Source organism: Colossoma macropomum, unplaced genomic scaffold (genome assembly GCF_904425465.1).
Source record: "Colossoma macropomum unplaced genomic scaffold, Colossoma_macropomum, whole genome shotgun sequence".
In the NCBI taxonomy this organism is placed as follows: Eukaryota; Metazoa; Chordata; class Actinopteri; order Characiformes; family Serrasalmidae; genus Colossoma; species Colossoma macropomum.
In genome coordinates, this window is record NW_023494799.1 from 8,128,698 (window position 1) to 8,145,877 (window position 17,180).

Sequence of the window (17,180 nt, forward strand, 5' to 3'; positions counted from 1 at the left end):
TTCACTCTTTCACTCAATCCCTACGCCCTATTTAGAAAAATCTCTGCAGATTTCAGACACTGTATTCTAATATGCTCCAGTAACTTCTGGGTGAGAGAACAAAACGTATCAGCTAGATGGAAAATATTATGCATGTATAACCTGAAAAAATACAGTATTTTAATTTGTCTGATAAAGTCAGTCACCCCACCTCAGTTTAAATAGAACTTGCTGAACCTCAAATGGCTCCCTACTCCCTACATAGTGCACTACATGAGTCACAAAAGAATGGCTTTAACGATAATACAAGACGTCCAATAGGAAAACGTGCAGCCTATAGTTGAAAATCAAGATTCCTTGGACATTTGATGCACTATTTGAATGATGAAGGCATGATTTCAGGGTCTGTGCAGTGCACTATGTAGGGAGTAAGGAGCCATTTGAGATTCAGCCAGGCTGATTTCTACGCTAAGCTCCGCCCCCAACTTCCAGCGTCTGCGCACGTTGCGGCGTCATCTGCACGCGCCGGCCAGGGAGAGACGTAAACACTCGCGTGTCAGCTTATCAATATTGCTTATTGACATGGATGATGAAGAAGAAACGTACAGACTGTGGAAAATTCGAAAAACGATCATGCAGGTGAACCGAGAGGCGCTTGAACACTTAACCAATGCGGAAAATGTAACTTTTCTTTTTAGACGAGGCTGAAGTTTTCCAATTTCCCCGTTCCACCTTAAATGGTGCAGCAGTTGCAGTACATGCTGGCGCCAGAATGTCACTTCTACACCATTTAAGGTGGAACGGAAAAAATTCAAATAAGGAGCTAACTTCAGCTGCGTTCTTTGTAGGTAAAAGGAAAAGCAGTTTAAAACAATCGTTTTAGTTCAGTTTCATTCATAGTCCATTTTACAACACTGTAACAAAGCCGCTTTACACTTTTACAGTACGTGCTGAAAGTGCACTGGCTTTCAGAGACATCCCCCCTGATTCCTTCTGACTGGTAGACACTGCTGAACTACAAATAGGCTAAATATTACCTCACGTTTCGTATGCAAACCTTAAAGCAGGCTAAGAGTGACCGATCCTGTGACAGCTCTGACAGCATCTCTGAAGATGACTAAGCCGTTGTTCCTTATTTAAACAAAAACAAAAATCAGCCATTTCACACGGTGACTTCCATTTTCCAGCTCTGCCATGACCGGGGCTACTTGGTGACACAAGACGAACTGGATCAGACCTTGGACGAGTTCAGAAGTCAATTTGGAGACAAACCGAGCGAGGGTCGCCCACGGCGAACTGACCTCACCATCCTAGTTGCCCACAATGATGATCCCACTGACCAGATGTTTGTTTTCTTCCCTGGTATGTCAGGCACCTGATCAGTCCACTCAAGCTGCCTGCCATCAGTCCTTTACCACAAATGCAGTCATACTGAGAGTGTGAGAGAAATCAAGGTAGACCCGAATGTGGGGTTTACCATCAGCTAGACCTTTTAAATGAGTGTGACTGAAATAAAACACGATCAAAATGGTGGGAAAGATGGATGATCACAAACTTTTCCAATCACAATTATTAAAATAATAAGTCCTTACAAAAAAGGTCCTTTAGTGCTTGGTCCTTGCTTCATTAAGATAAATGAATATAAGGCTGTCTCAATCATGAACTTTTAGCCAACAATTAATTGTTGTATAAACAATTTTGATGGACCAATTGAATTGTTTTCTTCCAAATTAAAATACAACCTTTAAAGTGGCTGATTAGCCACCTTATGTGCTAGCTGTGTTTACTGTAGCTGACACTGGTTGTACTGTCAAATCAACACTCACAACAAACATTTACAGTTACAGAGAATTATGTGTACAGATGAGCACAGCTACCTGTTCTTTATGAGTGAAAATATAAGCAAAAACACAATGATTCTGCCCAAAACATTAGAATTAGCTACATAGTTAACAATAAACTAGCATTCCTTAGCTCTGCCATCTAAACATGTTAGAGCACCAAGTTAGAACCAAGTTAGTTTGTTTTTATAATCCACATGATGTGTCTCAATGAAGGCATTTACTTCTTTCTTTTATTTACCTTTATTTGCCTCAACCCAACAAACCCAATTCACAGTTTATTTGTTGCCACTTAATTTACCTGTAAAATCTAATGACTGTTGGAAAAAAAGCTGAAATATTTACGATTATCTCAAATCATTTCAATTTGGAGATTGTGTAATGGTTGTGGTAGGCCCAATGAATAACACTTGTAATGAAAGATGGGATATATGTCATGTTTTCAGCTCAAAAATGACTGCACAGTTCAATCACTGAGATGTAAATAAAGTCATTCAGAGTAGTATAATGTGAAATGATTCACTGTTTAATAAGTCTTTAATGATTTCTTTACAGTGGTGGTGATAGGAACCCAGGTCTACAACACAAACATTTTATTTACTGTCTAAGAAAAGCAGTGAACCCATGTGAGTCTTCTGAGTTTTTATAGGTAGCATTGATAATAATGAAATAATGGGAAATTTTAAAAACTGCCTGCTTTTTTCTCCTCATAACATGTATTTAAAAAATATTTTTCAGGTAAAAAGCTTGTTGCAAAACTATGATAAAACAATGTCAGGCAGTAAGGGAGCTTTAGATGCAGACGTCTGGTTCCTATCACCACCACTGTGAACAATTCTGACTCGGTAAGTTTCTCCAGAATGGATTATTTCACACCAAACCACTCTGAATGACTTTGTTTACATCATAACTATTTAATTATGCAGAAAAAGATTACATGGAATTTCTCTTTAACACCCACTCAACTTTAATGCCTTCCTGTGAAAAAAACCCTAATCCGCTATTCTTTGATTGCACACAGAGGAGCCCAAAGTTGGAATTAAGACCATCAAGATGTACTGCCAGAGAATGCAAGAAGAAAACATCACCCGAGCCATTATTGTTGTTCAGATGGGTATGACGCCTTCAGCTAAGCAGGTGAAGCCCTGAATACATACTTTGCTATTGTTTAATGGCTTTTAAACACTACAGGCTAACCATGTTTCTGTGTCACCTTTTCAAATCCCAGTCTCTAGTCGACATGGCGCCCAAATACATACTTGAACAGTTTCTTCAACAGGAGCTTCTAATTAATATCACTGAACACGAGGTGAGGGCTTTCTCTAGTTTCTAACTGCTGTGCTTTTCATTTATGCATAAATGTGATCTGTTCTTTATTTCTTTTCAGCTTGTACCTGAGCACATAGTGATGACTAAAGAGGAAGTTTCAGAGCTGCTGGCACGATAGTATCTTTTGAAACTGGCACCACTCGTTTCCTGTTTCACATTAAGGTCACAATAAGTGTCATTTCATGTTTCTGTAAGAAAATGGGCAGAATACATTGGTGTCTATTGTTTTTGTGAAGTTCCCGTTTCCACACAGTCATGTGTTTGCGCGTGTGTTGGCGTGAATTCACAGCTGATAAAAACAGTTTCTTTGCTCCTGAGGGTTCCTTAACAACCTCCACCAGTAAACTAAAGGAAAGCCAACTGCCCAGAATCCAAGCTGGGGATCCTGTGGCTCGCTATTTTGGCCTGAAAAGAGGCCAGGTAAGGAGACCTGACAGGTCAGTAGCACCAGCAAGCAGTATGTTTTGCTGCATGCATTTAGCAGGAAGTGTAAACAGCACCCACCGCTGAGGTTATCTGTTACCAAAAAAAAACCCCAGTCTTCTCTTTTGCTCTTTTTCAGGTTGTCAAGATTATTCGACCAAGTGAAACTGCGGGGCGATATATCACATACAGACTGGTTCAATGAAACTATTTTTATCTAAATGAATAAGCCAGTGAGCATTAACTGAGTTAGTATTCAGGTTTTAAAGATGAATTTCACTGATTTTTCAAACATTTTGCATAATTTAATGGTTAACAAAGTCATTCAGAGCGGTTCAGTGTGAAATTCTCTGTTCTAGAGAAACGTACAGAGTCAGAATTGTTCACAGTGGTGGTGATAGGAACCAGACATCTGAAGAGTTTAACACCTCTAAAAGCTCCCTCACAGAAAGTTATTACATGAAGTTGTTATATATACATTGTCTGATGTCTGACATATTGTTGTGTGATAGTTTTGAGATGTGATTTTGGCCTAAAACATATATTTTTTTAAAATACGTTCATATCAGTCGGGCACATACAGGTGAAACATTCCTTACCGTCCTCAACATTACAAATAAAACATGTAGGTTCACTGGTCATTTTAGATAGTAAATTAAATGGCTGTGAGTCTGTAAATTTCACTCGGCTGTATGATTTCACATCAGACCACTCTGATTGCCTTTTTTTACATCATTGAATTATGCAGAAATTTTGAAAAATTGGTGGAATTCCCCTTTAAGGAATAGTTTGGTGAAAAATCAAATTTGCAAAGTATTCCTTTCCCTCCAAACAGTCAGTTGGCCAAGACATATTTGGTGTCTGAAGTTTGCTTCTTTAGTTTTGCATGGGAGCTACAAGGCTAATGTAGTTTGCATAATGGAAGCTTATAGTTTTTCAATCAGCACTGTGCAACCTACATGCCTAAATCATCGCACTCTTGCCTCAAACCATGTCGATTTGTTAATTCATCTCAAATAGACGTGCATATGTGGCTTCTCTAATACTTTCACTATTAAAATGTTTTATATAATGTATTAAAAATCATGTAAATATATTTACATTTTCTAAAACAATCCATGACCATATAAGCACATCACCAATAAATACAGTAGAACTGTGGAGTTCAAACAACAAGTGAACTTCAAAACCCAGGGCTTTTTGTCATCCATGTGACAGACATTGTCTGTTTTGGGAAAACACTCATTAAAAACCGTGTTTCTGCCTTTTACTGTTAATAATCTTATCACTGATATAATATCAAACATAACTACATCTTAAACCTCACCTCTAAATCTTTGTCAGCCTGTGTTTTGAACTAAAATAGCAGGGGGCGATCTGACCACTTTCCTTCTATATAGAACTATACAGAAGTCATGTCGTGCCCATATTAGGAGCTCCAGGTCTAAACTGGTTTCATATCAATGCACAGGAGTGTTGGTGTGCTATTAGCATGGATGTAGTATTCTTTGTATTTTGACCTCTTAATGACCTTGTAATTCAGAAGATCCAGTGATAATCAGGTTGAAAATGTGCACAGGGCAAAACATACCAGCTTTGGAACATTTTTGTGTACTATAGTGCGGCGAAAAAACAAATGTAATTTTTTCCCCATAGAGAAAACTGCTTAGATCCTGTGTCCTTGATATGGGCGTGACATTGACCACAGAATAATGCATGTTCTGCTGATTGACTACATTTGGGGTGAAAGGGGAAACTGTGTAAAGTTGATTCTTCACTGAACTACAGTGTAACTGTTTACGTCCTAGCACTTTAAACCGAATTGACTGCACATTGTTTGTGTGATTCAACTTAAGGTATTTACCAAAGTTTGTTAGAGTAAGGAAAACAATGTGCACTGTGTGGAGTCCTACTGACTGACACTGAGAGCCACTTTTAGAGACAATGCATTTCAGCCTAATACTAAACAACAGTAATAATGCAATAAGAACTCCTTAACCTGTCATAGTTAAATCCTTGGTTCTGGATTCTGCCTGCACTGCACATGTAGTTCTGGATCAAGTACACTTGATTCAACCCTTTAATCTAACTAGCAAGCCATAGATCACCAAGGGGGTCAGTTTCTTGGGCAGAGATTCAGCCTATTTTTAGACTAAATTTTCTTTTCAATGGAGACTCTCCGTTCAGAATGCCGTGCAGTTTTGTACATTTCAGGGAAATCCTGGGCCAATGTTAAGAAACGCTGGTCTAGGTTAGTCAGAGTGGGGCAGTTAGCATGTTAGCATGCTCCTCCTAGCTTACTGGCTGCAACTGTTATTATTGGGATAGAAATGGGATAAAAGCACAATGTATTCATAACTATTTGCATGCAAAAAAGGGGAAAATATGATTAATTTGGCCTTGCATAACTTTGAACATAATGCAGCTATGGTTAGGCAATATGACAAGATTTTATCATTATCATGATAAATTATGTTACAGTATTCTCTTCTGAGCATAGCGTGGATATCGTCAGTACTTAAAGAACACTAACTACATTTCGTTACAAACCGAGCATAATTAGGCCTGTTTAATTGGATTCAGTGCAACACGGTTTGTAAAAACATTGAATAAAAATCATCGATCTACTCTAAACTTAATATTGTGATACTTTGTGTATCGTAAAATGTCTCGAAGTATTGTGATATATTTTTGCCATATCACCCCTGAATGCAGTGCGTATTTTCTTTCTTCCATGTATGATTTCATTGACTTTACTGCCTGTCTACAGTCTTTCTGAAGGCTGAAGTTACAGGCTGACCATTTCTGTACCTGCCGCCACATGAATCATTTATCTTGTAGAACTGTTCATTCGTTTTTTCCTTTTTCCTACAGCAAATATTTATTAAGCCATTGATAACAGTGTTAATAAAGTCTTATTTATTGAAGGAGCTATGCTGTCATGTCCTGTAAGTCAGGGAACAGAAGCCACTAACCTTTTTTTTCCTCCAGAAAGCCATCAGGTTGCCTACGTCAGTAGCCGCTGCACAGTTAAACCATCCACACAGTGTGCTCATTTTAAGTGAACCCAGCCTTGCACTTCACTGAATACGGTTTGGTAAGTGCATGTTCCCTTTGTGGCTCAATTTGCATGGGTTACAACTCCTCCCTCTTCACCATCCAGAAATATACTCCACTGTTAAAGCAGGAGTTAAACAGAGGTGAGAGTAACAGTTCCCTAAGCGTGTTTACATCTAATGTGAACGTTATAGGCCCACATCAGAGTCAGCTTTTGAATGTAGTGCTCTGCCGAGGGAGGAAGAGTAGTACTCTCTTTCTCTCAATTCGCTCAATAACAGGTCTGAATATTTCTAGACAGACCTTTCCAGAAGGAATGCATAAAGCCAGCGGGGAAGCTTCAGCGCTTTTAGAGATGGCCTCAAGATTTCTTGGAACTAAAAAATACATCTGTGATTTTTAGAGCATTTCTATTTAATAGAATCATCATGCTTTTTGTATTTACACTGCAAGTATTGCAATAATCATAGTCATAATCATGCAATAGTCATATTTCATTGTTTTGATGAGAAACAAAAGGGTTCCAATATCGACACGCCCAGCTGAATATTGTCCAATCAGGATTTATTTTCTCAGTGGTCTCTGTGTTGCAGCCAAACCAGCTGTGCCATCATTTTTTTTGTGAGAAAAAACATCACTGTAGACCTTCTGGAAGTTCTAGATACTTGAGTGGCTGTGAATATGAGTGGCAGTCTAACCAGGATTCGGTCAGTTGTTTGGAACGGGACTAGGGCCGAAGGATGAATCGTTTTTATATTAAAATCGAATTTAAAAGAGCTGCAATTTTAGTATACAACACCTCATCTACAATGTTGGCTTAGCAAGTTTTAAATGAGGAAATCTGACATAAACACAGAGCTTGTGAACTATCTGTAGACAAGTTAGACCCCATGTGTCAAACACAAGGCCTGTGGCCCAAGTCAGGCCCGTGACAGTCCTATTCGGCCCGCGAAATTATTTTAATTTTCTGTTCTTATCAGCCCATTTCACCCTGAGATGCACTACACATTAGCATCGTCATAGAGGTATTTTCTCTTGTTGATCAAGTTTTGACATTTATGGCCCAAATTGTAGACTTAGATCTAATAGTATTGGCTCCCACTGAAAAAAACATGCAAATTACATATGTTTTTGGTTATTTTTGTGGGACAATAAGTTAACACATCCTTTACGGGGACTGGAGCTAAATATGGCATTTTTCTGCACAATGTTTTTATTTTTTTGCCAAATTTAACATCAAACATAAAATATAAAATGTGCCAAAACTTTTGCACAGGCCACATTTTAGATTAGATTTTTTCCCCATTATGTTAAATTCAGGAAATGAAAAAGAACTGTGCACTAAAGTGTGCAGAAGTGTGTTCTCTGTAGAGGATGTGTGAATTTAGTTTCACTTAGGAAAAAAAACAAAACATGTACTTTGACCAGAGCCGTCCAAACTTTTTGCATACAACTGTGTACGGCATATAAATATGCAAATTCAGAGTGGAACCCACATAACCCCACACTGCGTTTTACAGAAACGTTCTTGCTGTTTTATTTTTATTTATTAAAAGTATAGTATAATAAAGCAATTTATTTGGCAGAACAACACATTTGTGAGCATTTCACGCGATGTGGTTTTGGTAATAATGAAAAAACTTGCATACTAGAAGTATGAAAAGCATGTGGTCTACTGAAGCGTCATAAAATAATACTAAACTGAAAACTGCTTGAAATCAGGAAAGAATAAGATTCACTTTCAAACCCTTGCACAAGCAATGGCACTAAAATCATTTAAATATCTGTTCCATCATAAAACTGTATTGATATGTGGTTAAGAGGAACACTGTCACATTCACAGTCCTTAAAACCACAGTCCAGAAGCAACATGCAAATCACGTTAAGACACATTCATAGATGACCACAGTGAGGGCTTCCAAACATCTCCATGGAACAACCATCATGGTAATGTGGCATTTCACCACTCCAGGAACCAGAGCTGCACAATACAGCGTTTGTTCATCTTCACTGTGATATTGGCCTTTGCAAGTACTGATATTGGGGAAGGCTGCAATATGCAAATGACCCTCTAACCAATACTAAATGCTTTATTATGTGCTGTGAGCCTCAGATGCTCCAGATGAATTTGTGTGGGTGTCTGGATGAATTTAGACGTTCACCTGATCCAGCAAATGTAAATGTTTTTGGTCAAAATTAATGCAGAACTAAACTTCATATCCACGTCACATCAGTGATACGTTAGTATATTTTTAAAGGAGAATTCCACAGATTTTTCAACATTTCTACATAATGAACTGGTTGTGATGTAAACAGATTCATTCAGAGTGGTTTGGCATGAAATGCTCTGTTCTAGAGAAACTTACTGACTCAGAACTGTTCACGGTGGCAGTGATGGGAACCAGCCATCCAAAGTGTTAAATGCCTCTAAAAAAACCCTCTCAGATTAATTTATTACATAAAGTAGTTACGTATAACAGCCTAATGCCGGAGACATTGTGTAAGAATAGTCCTGAGAAAAGATTTTGCCCTAAAACCTTTTTTTTTAATATCCATTCAGGGAAAGGTGCAGGTTCACGTAGGTTCACTGGTGATTTTGGATAATAAATTAAATCACTATATTTGTGATATATTTGTCTACAACCCCTGGTTCCTGTCACCACCACTGTAAAAAAATGTTGATTGAATGACTTTATTCACATCTCAGTGATTGAACCATGCAGAAATTTTGAAATATTAGTGGAATTCCCCTTCAATATGTTGTAAGTTATATTGTAATCGTAATATGTAACAATGCACCCTCTGTGTTGCTGGAGTTTTAAACACTGTGTCCACTTACTGCCCACTCTATTAGGCACACGTTATCGGTGTATCTTGTAAAGTCAGAGACAGTAGCTCATCTGTTACTGTGCAGTTCGTGTTAGACATCCTCTAGTCCTTCATCAGTGGACAGTTTCTGACCACAAGACACTGTTGGCTGGTTATTTTCGGTTGGTGGACTATTCTTAAATCAGCAGTGTGATCAGCAGAATGATCCAGTATACAGAGAAACAGATGGACTACAGTCTGTAACTGTAGAACTACAAAGTGCATCTATATGGTAAGTGGAGCTGTGTGTGTAGAAACAAGTACCTAATAAAGTGGCCAGTGAGTGCAATCACAATATTACATTTGGTCCATACTGTGCACTCTTCTAGTACCTGAGATGATTATAACACTGCAGTGTTCTTAGAAATGTCCCTGCAGCTGGACATTGTCCCCGACTGACACTGGGGGAAGTGCCCTGTTGTTATTGGACCAGCTGATCTCCCAGTGAGCTCGTTGCTGTCTCCTCCTCTGGAGTGTGGAGTTCTGGAGGCTCACTATCAGGCAGAGCAGGAGGCTCACTGTCCGAGCCAGAGGGGCTTTGAAGGTCAGTGGCTGCAGGAGGATGGCCAGGCTCCTCGTTGCTGCACTGGTCCATGGGACTGAGCGTCTGCACTTCTGCCCGTCCTTCCTCTTCCAGTTCTGAGTCAGAGTCCAGGCTGTGCTCCAGCGAGCCAAGCGTGCCTGTGGAGCCTTCTGTTGAAGTAACACATGATCAAACATATATACATAGTTAATAATCATAACACTTATTATTCAGCAACTACTATAAGTGATCAATTAACTACTATGAAACTAATGTGTAAGTTATGCAGTTATGAGAGAGGGAGAGAGAATGAGGTTGAAGAGTGGGCCCACATACGGACCCTTAGGGTTTGATTAAGTACAACAATATCCACAAGTCCTGTAATGCCTCACCTCTGCCTTCACATAGCTTGGCCACCTCGGTTCCTCCATGTTCCTCAGTGTGATCTGCTTCATCTCCATCATTTGTCCCAGAGTCCTCCCCATCCACACTGCTCTCCTGCAAAAGCAAATTCAGTGTAATAAAAGGTACAGTAAAGGTTAACATGTGCCAGTCCTGCTTCAAACATGAATGCATAAATCAATGGCAAACAACACAGAAGACCAATGTTCTAACAACCAAAAATCAATAGGGGTTGATATTCGGGTACACAACAGTACTAGGGACGCACAATATATCAGAATTCTATCAGCACTGATAGATAATTGCTTAAAAAACTCTGTTAAGATTTGATTGATATTTCAAATTGATATTTGATGTATTTACTGTACTCTGGAAGAGCAGAATGTTTGGCAATGTTTTGGGTTATAACACTAAAATATCTGCATTTAATTCATTTTTAGTGCATTTGTATCCCTACAGAAATAAATGTTATTTCTCCATAATGCTATATCAAGTAGCTCTATTCCCGGTTTCTGTATGTATTGGTGTCAGCAGATATGTACAATATTGGATACTGGCATTCCCATTTTGGTTCATCCCACCATATTCTTTGCACTATTTTCCATCTTTTGGAAGTAATTATGGTCAAATTATGGTCTCATACAAAATACGGGAACAGTGCGCCTACACCAGAGCCTTCCAGACCGCTACCCAAACACTGCACATATTTAAAAAACACGTAACTATCTTAAGAAATTCAAAACTTAAAAGAGCATTCCAGCATTAAACGAGCATTTCATGTTATTGTCATGTTAAGTCATATTTTGTAGCACACACTATCTACTATTTATCAGCCTCGTCGGTTTGGCAGTTTTGTGTCCGTTTTGTATTTTCATCCATGAGTATTTTCTCACTACAATACCCAGCATGCAGTACAAACAATACACTGTACTACCTTTCTAAATTCCCCCTGCATGACAAAGAAATCCACTAATGTGGAGGCTAATAAATATAGATGTGATATTCGTCTTCCTAGCAGTAACGTTAGAATTCAGGCTTTTTTCTATGTTCACCAGCCAGCAGAAAAAGACATTTCATAGAGCCTGCTCTAAAGCAACCCCCACCAAAGTGCTCGTAGTTTGTCAAAAGTTCCTCTGAACCTTCAAGACATCACAGGAGGTGGGTTTTCGGTCTTTAAACTGGAAAATCTTGCTCTAGAGAATACTGCAGCATTGCAGTTGGTGGCATGTTTACAGCAGATGAAGTGATGTTTACGCTTTTCATTTTGTGCCCCTTGAAGAATTCTTTCACACACAGAAGGATGCAGGACTTTTACCTATCTTAGTGTAATTTTATGCCCTACATTTCTTAGGATTGCTCTTATTTTCTCCCTAATGAATTAACTTAAGTGTCTTAATGTACCATATAACAGTTTTCCTGTTTTAGGAACAATCACTGAATTGGATTAGTAAAATCCTCGTCAGTCCATCTGAGCACTGAGAATCTCCAATGCACACACACACCTGCTGCAGAGATGGGGAGGTGACTGCACTGGTGCTGCCTGTGTGGTGTGACTCGGATGGAAAGATAGTGCGGTAAAACACAATGAGGGTCTCCACAATTCGGGCTTGGAAGGGGTAATCCACCAAAGATGAGAGGGACACCGTGGCCCCTGAAGGCCGGGGCCGCATCAGCGAGGGTCCAAACACAATACCCAAATTACTGGGGCTCATTTTATTATCCTCTTCCAGTTCGGCAATTCTAGAGGGTGAAAAAACATGCATACACTGAGGTTTAAAAAAAGGATTTATTTTAACAAAAATGCCATTTATTTTGAAATCCTACAAGATTGAGGCTAAAAAGAGTTTTACACATAAAACTAATGCTAAAAATGTAAACGCTGCTTTTCCCAGAAAAACTGTAGGATAAAAAGTGCTAGAATTGTTTGCAAAATGGTTTTAGATGGAGCTAAAGGTATAAACGGCCAATTCTTGCTTCAGGTGATAAATTTTTCTTTGCCTTAATGCGCAGACTGTGAAAAAAGTATTCAAAGTTTATGAATCACGTAATTACCAAAATTAAAACAATGTATCATTTCTATAGTGCTGAAATTTCCATAGTACTAAAACAGCAAGCCAAAAATGACGAACTGTCGTCTGTTTATCTTAAAGGAGGATCACAGAGTCTTCTGTAGTGTGTCAGTGGTACAGAGGAAGTCTTTGGTACCTGCGTAGGTGGCGCGCTATGTAGCGTAGCGTGGTGATGTTAGCTTTGGGGAGATCTGCGAGGAGTTCCTTCAGTCGGTGCACCAGGGCCATGAGCTCAGGGTCCGTCCCTTGGCCCAGATCCACCAGGTCCGGCCCCTTCCCAGCCTCGGCCCCCTCAGGCCCCACAAGGGCCAAGCTCTCCTTAGCCAGGCCCATCAGACTATTGTACAGGCGGAAAGGCATGATGGGCTCTGGAAGCTGGATGGAGGAATTGAAATGTGACTGTAAATACATGAAAATCTTCAGCCCATTATCAAAGTTAGAGTTTACTAAGATATCTTACATTTTCCTCTTAGCCCAAGTGGAGTTGATTGGTAAAGATGTTTTGAGTCTAATTTTGCACTGGAGCTTCGAGGCTAATGTAGCTAAAAAGTAATGGGAGCTTATACTCACCATAAACTGCATGGCTTAATAATTACATACTTGCCTTAAACTGTATCAAACTGTTAAGTTAATCTTAAATAGATCTGATTATGTGGTTTCTGACACTGAAAGACACACAGTAATCTATAACAAATGAGCTGCCAGGCTGTCTCTATTGTTTTTATCTGTATGATGTACTTTTGGTCCATTTTTATATAACAGTATGTCACAAAGTCAAGTCATTTAGTGCAGTTGTTAGCTTCATTATCCATGTAACTCTTGTGCTAAAAAAGTAGCCAACTTCAGACACCAAACATGTCTTGGCCGACTGGCAACATTTGAGATAAGGGGAAGATAACAAGGCACCACAGATATATCAGTTGGCCATGGCATCGAGGGAATCACTTTGCTTCAAGGGAAACTGGAGCTTGTTCCATTGCTGTTGCTTTTGTTAGTTGGCTGCTCATTGATTTATCCAAGGCATCCTCCAGGGCTAACCTTACCAGCATTACTACTATTTGCAGCATTAATTCTGTGTTTTGCTTGTAAACGATACTTCAGACACTACAAACTACAGCGATAAACACATTCACAGCATTGCAATAGTTTGAAATAACTTTGGTTTTATCAAGAGAGCCACCAACGGAACTTCTTGTCTTTTAAAAGCTGTATTTGAGAGGGCTGTGGTTATGGAGTCATAGCAACAGCATGTGAGCATCTGGGCTTCAGGCTGGAGCTGTGAATGCTTTGAAAGTCAAGATCATTTTAATGAAGAACTAATTTACAATGAGATGTAATGAATAGAAACCAAAACCGATTTCTGGATCGCTCCACCCCCAGTGCTACAGCATTAATATTATTTAAGAGTTTTGGTTGTTTATTTGAGTTCAACAAATGAGAACTGTACATAATATCTGTGGGTAAAGCATTGTTTAACTAAAACTACAGGAGTACAATATATAATAGGAGTAAAAAAATCTACTAAGCATAAATTTAAAATTACATCAAAATTTTTAGCCCCTTAAAATTGGTATCGGTCATATCGAGCCCTAGAAAATTACGGAAATGTGATTTTTTTTGCTGAACTATCATTTTAGGAAGCTGGTATTCTCAATCTTGAATTCCATTTCAGTGTATAACCACAATAAACAAACTTTTTGACTTTGAGGCTTTGTGTTTTGTTCTGGGCTGCTAAAGGGTGGAAAGCGCAGGCACACCTGTCTCAGGTAGAGTTTGAGCACGTTGCTGATGTCGTGTGGAGAGGACTGGGACAGCTCCACCAGCTCCTTGCCATTCTCGAAGGCCTGGCACAGCTTCTCCACTCGTGTTTTCACCCCGTTCACCCGGTAAATGCCCTGAGTTCAGGAAGACGGAGGGATAGAAGCACGTTCAGGGAATTTGCATTTCTGTAGTTAAGCTCCGCCCACTGGCTTTCAGCCTCACCACTCACCTTCATCCTAAGCGCTCTCCTTTCTATTTCACAGATGCACTTCTTGATGATGAAGGGGATGCCATCGGAGCTGTTGTTGGACACCAGGGAGAACTCCTGCCCAAAGAGCTGGAGGCGGCCCTGCAGTTTCTTATGACCACACTGAATAGCCAGAGTCTCTAAGCAGCGCTTATGACAGGCCAGGAAACACTGGAACGAGTAAACAGGAACATGTTAGACACAAGTAAGACACTTTTCACTTTCCTCTGGTTCGTCTGCAGAAAAACAGCATATTCTTACATAAGAGAACAGCAGTGTTTACATAAGCCTAATAATAAACAGCCTAATAATCCGTTAATAATCCGACTAATAGCTCAATCAAACCTACACTGGTCACCAGTTAAATTTCGCATTGATTATAAAATTCTCTTACTGACTTAGAAAGCTGTAAACAGACTCGCCCCTCAGTACCTGAGTGAACTTCTCTCCCACTATGAACCATCACGCCTACTTGGATCACAAGGTGCTGGCTTACTATTAGTACCTAGAATTAATAAAGTTACGTTAGGGGGGAGAGCCTTCTCATACAAAGCCCCCCGGCTTTGGAATAATCTTCCTGTTAATGTTCGGGACTCAGACACAGCCTCAGTCTTTAAGTCTAGGCTAAAAACTTACTTGTATAGTCAAGCCTTTGGTAATTAGTTTTCCCTGTCAGTTCTATACCTGCCAGAGTTTCTGCTGCTCTGTTATACTGTAATCTGTGATCGGTCACCCATTACAGAACTGACTCTCATTCCCCTTATGAGTCTTGGTTCCTCTCAAGGTTTCTTCCTGTTTCTCTTAGGGAGTTTTTCCTTGCCACTGTCGCCTCTGGCGACGCTCATGGGGGCTTGGACCCGGATTTCTTTCTGTAATGCTGATTTTTTTTTTGTAAAGCTGCTTTGTGACAACACCTGTTGTAAAAAGCGCTATGTAAATAAACTTTGCTTGCTCAACTGGAATAGAATACGTGCGTGTACACACTTCAATCGGAAAACAAATTAGTCCAATTGAGGCCATTCGGAATACAATTTCTATGCAATTGAACGAGGTGGGTAATCCTGTAAATAATCTGTTAAATAGAAGAATAATAACCATGTAAATGCCTGTATCTGATTACATCGCCAATCAGAAAGTTTAAGTGCATTCTGCACGTTTGTTCGCATCATAGTGAAAGTTTATAACGTTCAACACGGTGGGAGCAGAAACTGGTCTGCAGAGGAGACGAAGTTTATGCTCTGATCTTTAAAAGACGGCGGTGGGACGGACGTCCAGTTTATGTGTCTCAGAACACGACGTCTTCCTCTCAGCCTTCTTTAATAAGGACATGTGAAGGACGTTTTCCTGAGTCTGACATCATTTTAAAGCAATTATAAACACAAGCGCTGCTCACTGCTGCTCGTCTCACTCTGACTGGACCGGATGCTCGTTGTCATGGTAACGTCTACACTAAGCGGTGCTCTACACATGCGCATAAGTTTGGATGATATTATTTGTATTGTGCATGTGAACACAGATTTTCCCTCAGATTAACAAAAATGAACCACTCAACTACCTACTACAGCTGCACTATATATTTATATATATATACATATATATATATATATATATATATACATATATATATATATATATATATATATATATATATATAATTTTCTGTCTTATGTTTGTAATGTGTTCTTTGATTTGTGGGAACAATGTATTATTAAGTTAAGTGTTGCTGCCTGTTTTGGTCGGGACCCTCTTGTAAAAGAGATTTTAAATCTCAGTAAGTTTTAAATCTCAGTAAGTTTCTGGTTAATAAATAAATATATTTCTTATATATGGAGACTTTATGAATCTTGGCTGTTCTCTTTTTATAGCCCTTTTATGACTCACATCACGATGAAATACCACGCAGTCCTAATAGCTACTGTATATAGCTACTCAAAACAGATCTACTACACCAGCTAACACACCTGAGCCAGGTAACCAGCCTGCTAGCCCTGGATTAACACTTTAGATCTGTTCAGAACTGAGACAGAATAAAAAACGTGCACTGCCTGGAAACATAGCTAAAAACGAAACACTAGGCACGGCCACACCCTTAAGAGGCAGGGCCTCAGAGAGACCTCACCTCCTCACACTCCGCCCCCTGAAAGTATACGTAGCTGTCACACTGCCGGCACTTAGCTGGAGAGCGCAGTTTGCGCAGTCGGTGCGTCTGCGCAGCTTTGGACAAGCCGATGTTCCGAAACGGCCCAGTGGGCACCACGATCTCAGGCTCGATGCCGTTAATGTCTGAAAGAAAAGATGGAAAGAAGCAGCAGGTCAGCAGGGTCATCAGATCACAGGAGGCTGTGTGGTTGAAGCTCTCTGAGAGATGAAATGAATTAACAGAAATGGGCACATATGGCTGCCATCCATCCGGCTTTCACACACCACACTGACTGTTTCTCCACCCACAGAGCTGCTGGCTTGTGGTCAACTGTGTCATCTCGCAACTAATCTCGTTACACAAATAACATCATTTGATTGGTGGTTTTTGATGTAGCAGCCATGAGACACTGTTCTCTACAGTGAAAGAGAAGCAGAAGAATGAGCAAGGATGAAATCCCCCATAAAGAAATGTGACTGTTTTGTTCCAAAAAGAATAACTTCAAGATGCCAAAGAATGATTTCATTTCAGACTGCCATGA

The 17,180-nt window shown here is 39.6% G+C and overlaps 2 protein-coding genes across 4 annotated transcripts in view; one reads left to right on the forward strand and one right to left on the reverse strand.

Moving 5' to 3' along the window:
* The first annotated feature begins 496 nt into the window (after window positions 1–496).
* On the forward strand, window positions 497–6,845 carry polr2eb (RNA polymerase II, I and III subunit E, b). Of its 2 annotated transcripts, none has more exons than XM_036587166.1 (7): window positions 497–618; window positions 1,167–1,341; window positions 2,842–2,957; window positions 3,049–3,129; window positions 3,208–3,266; window positions 3,491–3,586; window positions 3,712–6,845. In XM_036587166.1, exons 1-7 carry the CDS (start codon window positions 562–564, stop codon window positions 3,791–3,793), a joined length of 666 nt encoding a protein of 221 aa, XP_036443059.1. In that variant the 5' UTR covers window positions 497–561; the 3' UTR covers window positions 3,794–6,845. The 2 variants fall into 2 exon arrangements, with proteins under 2 accessions (XP_036443059.1, XP_036443060.1); XM_036587167.1 differs by having other exon boundaries at window positions 3,491–3,569; window positions 3,712–3,884.
* A 1,277-nt stretch (window positions 6,846–8,122) lies between these two features.
* The window catches only part of arhgap45b (Rho GTPase activating protein 45b), a 40,543-nt gene continuing 31,485 nt past the window's right edge, over window positions 8,123–17,180 (reverse strand). The window contains exons 17-23 of one of the 2 annotated variants that reach the window (XM_036587216.1): window positions 16,619–16,782; window positions 14,482–14,670; window positions 14,249–14,386; window positions 12,628–12,866; window positions 11,925–12,162; window positions 10,413–10,518; window positions 8,123–10,190 (exon numbers count right to left, since the gene is read on the reverse strand). In XM_036587216.1, the coding sequence (XP_036443109.1) occupies window positions 9,919–10,190; window positions 10,413–10,518; window positions 11,925–12,162; window positions 12,628–12,866; window positions 14,249–14,386; window positions 14,482–14,670; window positions 16,619–16,782 (1,346 nt within the window). In that variant the 3' untranslated portion in view covers window positions 8,123–9,918. The remainder of the gene's footprint in view (window positions 10,191–10,412; window positions 10,519–11,924; window positions 12,163–12,627; window positions 12,867–14,248; window positions 14,387–14,481; window positions 14,671–16,618; window positions 16,783–17,180) is intronic. The other variant, XM_036587217.1, reaches the window with a different exon arrangement.